The following is a 12,756-nucleotide window of genomic DNA, read 5'->3' on the forward strand; positions in this document are numbered from 1 at the left end:
TTGAAGTTTGTAATTTGCTGCCCTTTAATTCTTTCTCTTCATTTGTTAATGAAATCTGTGTAATTTAGAAAGAAGCTTAAAGTGCGGTTGCTTTGTTTTTTTTTTGGAGTGGTATCTCGTGTTGACTGGGAAGAACTTTTGTGATGAAACTCGATGAAGTGATTGTATGAGAGCAATTTTCAGATTATTATTCTGTGATTGCATCATGAATATAATCTGTAGCATGGTAGTACACATTTAGAATGTTTAAATGTCAGAGGCAGATAAAGAACTGGGGATACAGACGAAGAACAGAAGAAGTCCCAGATTCAGTTATGAGCTTCGACTCTGTTTTTGAACTCGGGCGTACTAATTGGTGAGCTATTTCTACACTGTACATGCAACTTGCTATTTCTTAGATTGGTTTGTGCACTTTGTTTAGCTCCCTTCTCTTGGTCTCTCTACTTATTTATGTACACTTTCTTTTAAATTTCTTGTGGTTATTCAGGACTTAATTGTCAGTAATGAATAGTGTAGTATAATGGTATATCTCTCTTACAACACTTGTCTTAACAATTTTTATTGAATATCATGTGATGCAGCAAAATGTTGAGTATTGCATGATAAGTATATTGTATATTGTTATCATCTGATATTTTGAAACTCAGATCAGTTGCAATACCTTTATATCAAGTTGCCACATCTAATTCTGATCTCTTGTCACCTTAACTCACAGGACTTCTTGCAATTGTGTAAGTTGGGCAAAGAATTTGCTGCCCTGCTTTACTTGTTGAGATCTGTGAAAATTGAGTTCTTTCTGAGATCTGAAAACTGAAGTGAATATTTGCTTTATTACACACTCAATTTTTTTATCAACTATGAACTGAAGTTGGAGAGGTTATTGGAGACCAAGTTTTACTAGGTCGATGATACCGTTTCATCACCATCGATAAGCCCCTCAGAATGAGGTGGAAAAGAAATGAAAGATTTGAACCTCTTTAATAAATATCATGCTCTACGATGATACGGTAGACACTGTACATTTATTTGCAACAGTCTCTTATTTTTTGTTTTTTTTTTAATTTCTGATTGCAATTAAGTTAATTGAGTTAACTTTTTTGCTGGAGCATTCTAAGTTGGTACTTATGTTTAAAAAATGGAGTTATTTTTACAAGCAACTGTTGTTTAAGAATTAAAAAATTATTTGACTGAAGTCTATAATTATGTTGAATATAAGTTGATGTTAATGATGTGACTTAATAGATTACAAATCATATTTTCAATGTAAGAGGCAATCTAAGTGAATTACTTAAATGTAAGATCTTAAATGCCTTGTTCTTTTATTTACTCTCTGAATGGCTTTGCATGTTATTTAGTTCTTTAAAAGATAGTAAACTAAAGTCAAGACATAATGAAATAAGTAAAATCTAGAGTTACATGCATGATTATATATATAGAAAATCAAAAGAAGAGAAAAATGTAAAAAATCCTTTGACATAATTTAGTACTACTTATGTCGAATCCAAACAATTGACTTGATTTTCGAAAGACTCTGCATTTAATTTAGATTCAAATATTTACCCATGTCATATTATATTCGGTGTGGTATCTTCTCCACATAGTTAAATTCCAAACTCAATCATATGAACTTTTTCATATAAACTTTCTTTCATTCTTACTACTTGATAATCTTTATTTACATAATTTACATATCAATAAAGTCAAGAATTCTTAATTTAATGCACATCCTACTACCAATGATTTATAATTTATATCACATACACATAAACTTAGATTTTAAAATAATTTAAAAATGTTTAAAATATATTCAAACAAAAAAACAATGTGTTGAATATATGTATAATTAAAATTTATATATAATTAATTGAAACAATCAATAACTATTAAACAATCTTTTAAAATATTTTTTTTTAGCTTGAACAAATGTCTTGCATGAAAATTACTATGCTTGAACGAAAATTGTTTCGCAGGTTCACTTACAATACAATTTTTGTTTGAGTAAAAGTTGGGCTGACACTAAATTTAGTTGCAGTGATAGTTTTGCTTGAGTAAAAATTCATATGCAGAAAGATCTTATACCTCAATTTATTCATACAACCATACTTAACATTACGATCTAAACTAAAACATATTCAATCACTCATTCACAACAAAATCAACCTATACAATACCAAATATATGAAATTAACCATTTCAAATTTTTAATTTCAATTAAAATATCACTTTACACAAAATCAAACATCCTCGCAAGAAGATTTGACACTGGTAACTACGTTACCTTCACATCTAGATCTTTTAACCTAATATTGTAATGGAAATAATTACTTGAGTTTAAGCGGGTACTCACTAAGAATTTAAACTTCTACATGTTCCAAAAACAACTTAACCTGCACCATATAATCCTATAAAAAAATGTAACTATATCACTAGAACTTTAAGCTAATCGGAACTAATCATAAAGCTAGAAACCTTACATGCAACCTTAAAAATGAACTTACTCTGTTTAAGATTCTGATAAGACATATTTGTAGAAATCTCTACCAAGAGTCCAATGACGATAGAATTTTAAACAAAGACAAAGAAAGGAATAATTTTTTTTTTATAGAAATGATGATTCATGAATAACTAAATTTTTTATTTATATATATTTTTCACTTTAATAATAAAATATTCATGTTACATGACATAAATAAAAAAAAATCCAAGTTAACATCAAAGGTAATCATCCAAAAAAATGTCTCTATATTAATCAAATGGGTAACGTATTAACAAAAATTAAATTAAAAAAAATATGAAGAGAAAATATATAAATTTGAAAGCATGAAAATTTTTAAATTCTCACATTTGTAGATAGATTTTATAATTTTAAGTAATACAATTACTCTAATAAAATTTTAATTTTTTTCAAAATTTCTTATTCAAACAATATATGTTTCTATAAATATTTCAAATTATTTATAAAATTAAATTCCATTTTAAAATTTCACATCCAAATACATTATTTCAGAAATCAAGACGAATAGTTATTACTTTTAAAATAAGTAAGTTGTTGCGGTCTGATAATACAATATCTAATTTTTTTTTTTTTCATTTTTCTTCAATCAAATACTTTTTTTTTCTATTTCTCACTCATATTTATTTACTTTATTTTTTTCTTCACAATTTTATCAGTTTTATTTTTTTTTAGTTTTTCCCCTCTCTGTTAACAAGAATAAGAAGAAAGTGTAACAATTGATGAGGTGTTAAATTCAATATATGTTTACTCACGTGATTAATTCGTAATATTTTTCCAATTCAACTTAAGATTATGTATAAGATGTTTATTAAGTTGGATAATCAAATTAATTAATCTGATCCAATCAATGTAGGTTAGGTTAAATTTTTTTACGAGCACTACATTTATACTGATTTAATTTTTTACTAGTTGGGTTGAATAGAGTTATGTATTTTGAATATGATATACAAGGAAGCCTTCGGTGGAGCTTCTAAAAAATTTTTGTTGTGTATGTTATGCTCTTATTCCAGATGTAAAGAGAGAAGCTGCATCACAAGTCATAAATTGGTATTTTTTTGGAGTACTGTAATAACTCCAAAGGTTACAAGATATACAATCCTTTGACAGAGAAGATTCTTATTTGTAGAAACGTGAAGTTTGATGAGTTTTCTTGATGGAATTGGGAGAAATGCAAAGTAGAAACCTCAAGCAAAAAACAAATTGGAGCAGACAATCTCCAAGAACAATATTCAGAAATTAAAGAAGATTTAGATGATGATGATGATTATTTTTTTAGTTAGAGACACTAAAATTCTTGCTAAAATTTATGAAAGATGTAACATTGATGCACTAGAACCTAAAGAGTATGATTAAGCTACTGAAATAGATGGGTGGAGATATGCTATGCAGGAGGAGATGAATATGATTAAGAAAAATAGAACATGACAAATTGTAGATAAGTCAACTAATCAAAAGGTTATCGGTCTTAAAGTGGGTTTATCATTTTGATGTGAAATTAGCTTTTTTAAATGGTTTTCTTGAAGAAGACATCTATGTTGAACAACCTAAAGAATGTGTTGTTCCTCACAGTGAAAACAAAGTCTACAAACTTCAAAAAGCTCTTTGTGGATTGAAACAGGCTTCAAGGACATGGTATAATAGAATTGACAGTTATCTACTGTACAAGGGGTTTAAATGAAGTGAAAGTGAAACTACTTTGTATGTAAATAGGTAAAGCAATGAAGTTCAGTTCATTGTGTCCTTTTATATTGATGATTTGCTCGTCATTGGCAATAATTTATATTCCTTGAACAAATTTAAGAATCACATGGAAACTCAATTTGAAATGATTAATTATACTTTTTTGGAATAGAGATACACCAATGTGATGCAGGAATCTTTATTACATAAAGAAAATATTCTTTGGAAATATTGAAGAAGTTTCTCATGCAGAACTATAAACCAGTAAATTGGAAGTTTGTGGACTCTTATAGCCACTGGACCTAACATAATGTTTGCTGCAAGTTTTTGTCCAGATTTATGCATTGTCCTAGTCAAGCTCATTATCATGCAGCAAAATGATGATTGACATACATAAGAGGCACAATATGATAAAAGGTTTTCCAAGGATGAAAGTGGAGATCTTCAAGGATATGCAGTGAAGATAGTGACTCGACAGGAAGTTTGGATGATGTCAAAAGTTTTCTCTTGGAATTCAAAGAAACAAGATGTGGCAACTGTGCCACTCGTACTTGGCACCACCACTGCATGATATTTATAAGGAACCTCTTTGCATTAGGCCTTTCAGTTTTGATTTTGAGCAACCATTTTTCACTGAAGAGATACCAAGGAACTTATCTGGATAGAATCTGTGATATAATGATATTCAATCCCGATCTACCTATTTATTTAGATTTTGCATTATTATTATATGTGAACAGTGAAATACTTTTTGACTGGTTTACCACGGTACTGGGGGAGTTGTCAGTTCTGCACAGAAGTATTAACATTCTTGATATACTGAGATTTTGAGATTGTCTTTCATTTTATAATTATTTGGTATTCTTGGATAATTGTATCAATCAAACCGCTTGTTACTGTTTGAAAATGTTTTTTAGGATACTCATAGCAAGACTTTTGATCAATATTAACTCTGAAACTCATAGCAACATCGAGTCATCAAGTTCCACAAACAAGGAGAGAAGACAAGAAAACCCTTTCATTTCTCTATAATTTGAAACACCATTCATCTATTAACTTGAAAAATGCTTTTCTTGATATGTTAGAAAGACTATTCCTAAAACAAGAACTTATCTGCAACATATGTCATGCTGGTAGTACATTTCTTAAGCTCCAGCATGTCAATAGGCAGACTATCTGCTGGGAAATCACATGCTGTGATCTTCTCTGGCCCCTGATCAGGTAACAAACCACAAGGTGGAGGATTCACCCCACTTGTGACCCCTTCAATATCAGTGCAGGTCCAAGGCTGCTTCTTGGCCTTCACTGCCATCCTTAGAGTCACATTGGCAATGCAGATTCCTGTAAATGGGTCATTGGAGATTCCTTGAAACCTAGCAGCTATGGTCACATTATCAGCCACAACATCTCTATAGTTGATGTTTTTTATCTCAGGCAAGGCATTAGGGTCATAGTGGCTATCAGCATGTGAGTTATAGTCACCAGTCATCTTAAATGCCCATTTCATAGTATGCAAGGTCATTCTCTTCACATATATGTCCTTCACATACCCTCCTCTTCCTGCTGCTGTCTTGATTCTGACCCCTGATTCGGTTTGGATGGCTGTGATGTCCTCAGCTCTCACATCTTGGATACCACCTGACATCTCACTTCCCAAGGCAATGGTTGCACTGAATGGTGAAATGCATGTTAACCTTCTTATCACTAGGTGTTTGGTTGGCCACCCAAATTTTATTCCATACTCATCCCATCCACTCTTAACAGCCACACAGTCATCCCCAGAAACTATGTAGCAATCTTCAATTCTTACATTTGTGCAAGAATCTGATAAGAAAAATTAAAAGATAGAAAAGGAGTTTGAACAAACTGTTTTATAAATTCAAACCAAACTCTATTGTTCTTTCCTTCTATACACAGTTTATATTTGAAGAGTTTGAAGCTGATAATGAATGAACTACCAACCTGGGTTGATGCCATCAGTGTTTGGAGATGTGATAGGAGCAAAAATGGTGATGCCTTGCACAATAATGTTGCTGCATAGTATTAAAACTTGTCAGAACATTGGAAGTAAAAGATAGTTACAGAGTAACTGAACAGTAACTATACGAGTAATTATATAAATGTAAGAACACTTTTTTTTGCAAAACTTGAACAAAATAAAGTGGTATTACCTGCTATAAACTGGATGAACATTCCATGATGGGGAATTGAGGAGGGTTAGATTTGAGATTTGAATGTTGTCTGAGAACATCAATTCAATCAGGTACGGACGAGTGTACTTCAACTTTTTTCTGTGAAATTGCTGCCACCAAAACTCACCCTGACCATCTATTGTGCCATTTTCTCCTGTTAACAAAAAGGATCATGATTGATATAATTTATCTATAATAATAATAAGATAAAATACTAAAAATAGTCTATGTATTAATAATATGAATGATTTTACACCGATATCCATTTACAAATTAATATGCATAGTAAATTTATCGATTTTGTAATAATTACAGTAAAATCATACTTACCATGACTTCTGGTTAATTGACAGAATGGATTTTATATAGAAATTCAATTCTAATAATAATAGAAGAGTATAATCTATAGTTAATATTTAAGACTTTAATTTATATACTATAGGGATGTGTGTAAATATATGTACACAAACATCTAGAATTAAACAGGAATTCACTTTATGATCACTTAGTATTAATTTCTATACAGTTATAAATAAATACATACAACAAATTTTGGTGATTAGAACTTTTGGATACACAGAACTGGTTTTTTTGCCTCCTTACCTGTGACAATAACATCAGTAAGGTTTGTTCCAAATATGAGGCTTGCGAATCTTCCTGCTGCTGCGTCTCTTCCTCTGCCGTATGATGGGAGGGGTTCAAGCACAGGCCATTCAGTTATATCCTAAACCATTTTATTAGTTCAGTAAAAAAGAGTTAGCAGTAGCACACATGAATGTGCCAAAAGTGTGTCACACTTGCAACCTTTTTCCTAGGTAACACAAGACAAATGTGTAAGGCACTCTGAAAGTTTTTGTCTGAATGTAAGAACAGACCAAAAGTGTCAGGATAAAGTGATAAACTTTTGTGTATAGTTGAATTATTTTAAGACTAATGTTCTCATCTCATATGCTTGGTAGAAAGTGGGGAATCTTGTGACACATTCTTTGCGTTTCATTTATTGGACATCTTTCCTTATTTGTTACTCACGTGAACCCCTTATTCACCATTAAAAAATGATCAATGAGTTTATGATAATAATGACAAATAACAAGGTGGAAATATTGTATTATATGTCTATGTTTCAGCCATTTTCTAAAAAAAAGTTAGTAAAAATTGACTAAATGTCACGTCAAATTGAGTAAATTTGTGAATATGTGTTGTCTTTGATCATAGAATAATTCTTAATGCTTGAAGCCTAGTTTTTCTTTGATATTTATTGTTTTCTTCCGGTGAAAGCTCGAAATGTATTTCATTGCCTGTTTTGTTCTGTATCAGACTTGGAAAATGTTCTAGTGAGATACTGCCAAAAGGAAAGGTGCAAGAACAGTCAGATGAAGCCAACTGATTGGTACAGTAACACTCTTTTCTAAACCCAGAGTCAGTAGAAAAAGAATTAGGAAAAGGTTTTGGCTATTTCTACTTTCAAAGGCTTGTGAGCAATAATAAGGCTTTGAAATTTGAGAGCTGGAGAGTACTCATGTGAGTGATGAAAATTGTGAAAGACTATTTTAATGTTCATAGACAACAGATTCTCACAGATAAAAGTCTCTCATCTAACATGTGTGGTGAAAATTTGTAGGTAGTTGCAATTGAAGCACTAATGGAAATGATGGATTTTGAATAAACTTGAAAGTGCTTTCAGAAAGCACAAAATGAACACTCATTATGCCTTAAAACCTGATGTTTATTGTTAAATTGTCACCAAGAAGGAGTAGAAAATGGGATACCTGAGAAGCAAGGAGAACAGCATCTTTGTCCAGATAGAGGGTGAAGTGACTAGTGAGACTGAAGCTACCAGTGAGCCATTTTCCTGCAGGAACGTAGAGCTGAGAACCACCTTCAGAAGCATACTGACTCAGCTGACTTATTGCTGACTGAAATGCCTTTGTGTTGGATGTCTTTCCATCCCCAACACCACCAAAATCAGTCAATGAAGCACTATGAGCTCTGCAGTTGATAGCGTTGTACTCTAAAGAAGTTGTCACAACTTTGGCTTTTCTGCTCTCTACTCTCTCTGAATTCAGTAGTGTAACCAAAAGGAGAGCAAAAGCTGTTCCAATCACCTGCAAAAACCATACATCAATGAAAATGGCTTGTAAGAAAATGAAGCTGTAGGTGGCTTTATTATCTCTCTAAGAGGTTGGTTCTCTTGCAGAAGCAACAAGTATATGCACTAAAGTAGTGCATATATTAAGAACAGAATATGAGAATATTGGTTAAAGTAGATAGAGTAAGAAAGGAGGAAAAAGTGTCTTAAGTGTACCCTCATATGAGTTTTCCCCAACAGCTCCATTCTAACAAAAAGAACTTTGGAATTTGGTTTAGATATGTGTGGAGAGTGAACCTGTGACAAGTATTTATAGTGGAACTCAAGTTATGGCCACTAGGTTCATTGGTTCCTAAAAGATTAAAAACCATAAACTACTCAAATTTCTTTTGTTTTTATTTTGCAGCAAACATATCAGACCTGTTTGAGCTTAGATATTGCTATTTTTATAGGTAAAATTTAAATGATTAATTAATTATCTTTAGGAGCAATAACAAATCAAAGCAATGGTAATTAGTGCAAGTCTTGACCCTTATTTGCAATTTAGAATAGGAATTGTGTTTGACATCATGTGTTTCAAAAACAATTTGTTCTTTTCCTCATAAGGCTTTTCTTTAACAGAACTTGTGTTAAGAATATTCAAGCAGATGAAGTGATTTGATTTTTTTTAATAGATGAAGTGTTTTTGTTTTCATGAGTTTTCCTCAATTTAGTGGTTGAGAGAGTAATCTCGTTGATGATAATCTGAATTTCATATATAACATGAATCATATATGTACATACATTTCCCAGGAAATGAATTCGTTTTCATGTGTGAACAAATTTTCAATTGATCAAGCATTTGATAAGGAATGTTTTAGTTTCAACTATCTACTAGAATTTTATCAAAATTCTATTAATGAATTTTAAATTGACCACAGACTGTTTAATTCCTAGTATAGAATCTTCTGACAGCCTTAATGTCTAACACAGTCAACCCTTAATATATCAAAAGAAAAAGGAAAATGTGTACATATAGATTATTCTTCAAATGATGTAAATTAGTAACATGTATTAATTCAAGATAGCGTTCTAAATTAAATGTATTAAGTGATTTTAAATATGGTTGGATGAGTATATATATATATATATATATATATTTCAATTTTATAATTTGGCAAATAAAAAGAGTTCTTGGTATCACTATTCAAATATGTTTGGTAATTAAAGTTATGATCTAAACTAGAAAATATATTTTTATAATAATTTTTTCATTGAATATTATGAATAATTTTAAAAAAATTATTTTAAATTTTGTTATAACTAAATGGTTTAAATAAAAAACGAATTATTAAAAAATATATTTATTTGTAAGGTATTGGATAATGGAATGCATGCAAGCAAGTGGGCCATGTGGGCCCATAGGTTTCGCTTTATTGGAGATCTAACCTTTTCAAATTGGGTCTCGTGAGTGGGCCCCTTTCCCTTGCCGACCCACTTCACGGGTGGACTATTCCTGTCACGTGCTTCTCTCAATCTCAATCTTCTCAGCTTATAAATGACTCAATCATTACAGTGTTCATTTTGTAAAATGTTATATTTTTTTTATTTGTGTAAAAAATGAAAACGAAATAAGAAGAAGAAATTATATATAATGAATATTAAAATTAATTTCAGTTAAAAATGTAATATTTTAATTATTAAGTAATAATATGATAAGGGTGTAGTGTATATTAAATGTGGTGAAATTAGGGTTGCAGAGCATGTAATATAATATTACATGTGGTGAAACTTTTGTGTTCCACTGAGCGATAGATGACACGCGTCAGAATCACATCCACACATTCTTCGGTGGGTGTTTGTGGATGTGATTCAATCAATGAAAATGACACCTTTTTTTTCAGTTCAAAAACCATCACCAACAATTTATCTCTCATTTTTCATCTTTAATTTTTTTTTATTTAAAATTTTTATTTTTTATTTGATCTAAAATTATATTATATAAATTGATTTTTATCGTTATCAGAAATAAGTTCACCATCGCGTTAGATAAAGTTTTTTTAAAAACTTATAAAATAATTTAAATTTAATTAAATATTTTATTAGTATAAATTATCCATTCACTTTATTATAACTATTTCATAAAAAGTTCTACCTAAAATATTTTTTGTTATTTAAAAAAGAACACATGTCTCTAATTTGTTTTTATATTGAAACATCTATAAATATTTTATTTAATTTATTCATTTCTTGGCATAGTTGGGTAGTTTCATTAAACAACAATAAATTTTGGTGGCTAGTGGAACTATCCTAGTTTTCCATAATCCAAACACTACAACATGCTTAAGATTCTCTCACACACTTTAAATATTATATATACACAAAAAGTGAAAAGCTATACACTTTTTTTCTCCTAATACGTTTTCTTTCACCTAATCTAGAGTTGGATACTAATTTTTCACTCATACATAATAACAAAATAATTAATAAATACAGACTAAATTAAAGATTATTTTAAAAATTAAAAAAAAGTTTTTAAATTAATTTTTATTATTATTAAATAATTTTTAAATTAATATTTAGTTAATTACTAAAAATTTAACTACCAATTATGTATATTTTAATTTCATACTTAATTACTTACGAGTTTAATTAATGTTAATATTTAAATAAATTGAAATACCACACTTCTACAATAATTTAAATATATAATTTGTTGTTTAAATAGATGAAGTTGATTTGAGTAAAAATATTTGTATATTTCTAAAGGTACCAAACACAATGATAGAGACTGTTTTGATTTGTCATTTCAAAGATGTGCTTGTGACTTATTGTTTTACACATAAAAAACCTTGATTGTGAGTTATAAAGAATGATATATGTACCGGTATGGCCGAGAGGCCGAGACCTGAGAAGACTTGGCCGAGAGGCCGAGACCTTAGAAGACTTGGCCGAGGGGCCGAGACAACCGAGACCACTAGAACATGGCCGATGGCCGACCCATGCCATGATGATTTGGCCGATGGCCGACCCCCATTACAGTTAACGCTCAAACCAAGATCAGTGAAGTTAATCTATCATTAAGAATTAGGTAATGCAAACCTAAGAGGTGTTCACCTCGATAAATGGGCCCAACAAGGTAGGCCCACTAGAATAATATAAATAGTACGCATCCCAAGGAGTAAGGTATGTCATTTATCACTCTGAGAGCTGACTACCCGATTTACTGACTTGAGCGTCGGAGTGCCTTCGCAGGTACCCCCACCATCCGGTGTTCAGCCGAGGCCGAGGGCCGAAGGAGAAGCAGGAGGACGAAGAGAACCTCAGTTCACTACCCAGGAAACAATATATATGACTATGAATTTAAAATCAAAGTTAGAAAATACCACCAAACCGACCAACCCAATAATTAAGAGTTGCATTGTTTTAATTTTTAATTATTTGATAAAAATATATTCCTAACTCTATACACTAATTAGATCATTTCATTATATTTATATAATACTTTTAAGGCTTCATATTAACCATGGACTATATATAGCTTTATTTTGATTTTTTAGAACAGAATTTTATTTTGCATATATTTGCATCCTATAGGAAATTAATTTATAAAAATATATTTTAATGTTTTTTTTTCTGTAAACGTATAAATGAGTTTGTGCCCGAAAAAGATAAAAAACCAGAATTATTTTGCCCCAAGTTTTGTCCAAATAAGTCGAAATTACTGTTGGTCCGTGATCGTGAATTGAGTGGTTCCTATTATTTTAACTTATTAAATAAATAAAATTATGGTAAATTCTAACAAAACACAGTCATATTTTCCTGTACATAATTAATAATGCTACAGATTATCTCAACAAAATAATAAATAATTGTATATAAATAGATTCAATTTCAAAGGCATCCCAAGGTATTTGAAGGTTTCATCACCTTGCAATTAAGAATAACCGCAAAGCGACAAATTGTATAATGATCAATCCCTATCCCACTAATACTGTTTTTAAAGAAACTCACCTTGAAGCAGATCAAAACATCTTAAAATAGCCTTTATATTAAACACACTTTTGATATCCGCTTTGTAAACAAACAAAGTACTCATCCACATTCTGAAGCATATTAATCTTAAACTTCTTAGCCCCAACCTCCAAACTCTCCACCATATTTTTCTTAACTGCAATCCTTACCACTCTTGCAAGGCCTTCAGCCGTAATAAGGAACAAAAGCAGAGCAAGAGGATCTCGTTGTCTCAATCCCTTTAAAGGAATTTGGGTTGTTGTTCACAAGTACAGACACCAGAGTAG

At 30.7% G+C, this 12,756-nt stretch overlaps 1 protein-coding gene across 1 annotated transcript; it reads right to left on the bottom strand.

Moving 5' to 3' along the window:
* Positions 1-5,195: 5,195 nt before the first annotated feature.
* Positions 5,196-8,851, bottom strand: LOC137823665 (probable polygalacturonase). The gene is made up of 6 exons (XM_068628888.1): positions 8,693-8,851; positions 8,157-8,492; positions 6,991-7,111; positions 6,367-6,541; positions 6,158-6,228; positions 5,196-6,019 (listed from the first exon to the last, which is right to left on the bottom strand). The coding sequence occupies exons 1-6, from the start codon at positions 8,720-8,722 to the stop codon at positions 5,292-5,294; spliced, it is 1,461 nt and encodes a 486-aa protein (XP_068484989.1). The 5' UTR covers positions 8,723-8,851; the 3' UTR covers positions 5,196-5,291.
* Positions 8,852-12,756: the final 3,905 nt, after the last annotated feature.

The sequence above is a fragment of the Phaseolus vulgaris genome, chromosome 8 (genome assembly GCF_000499845.2).
Source record: "Phaseolus vulgaris cultivar G19833 chromosome 8, P. vulgaris v2.0, whole genome shotgun sequence".
Taxonomy (NCBI): Eukaryota; Viridiplantae; Streptophyta; class Magnoliopsida; order Fabales; family Fabaceae; genus Phaseolus; species Phaseolus vulgaris.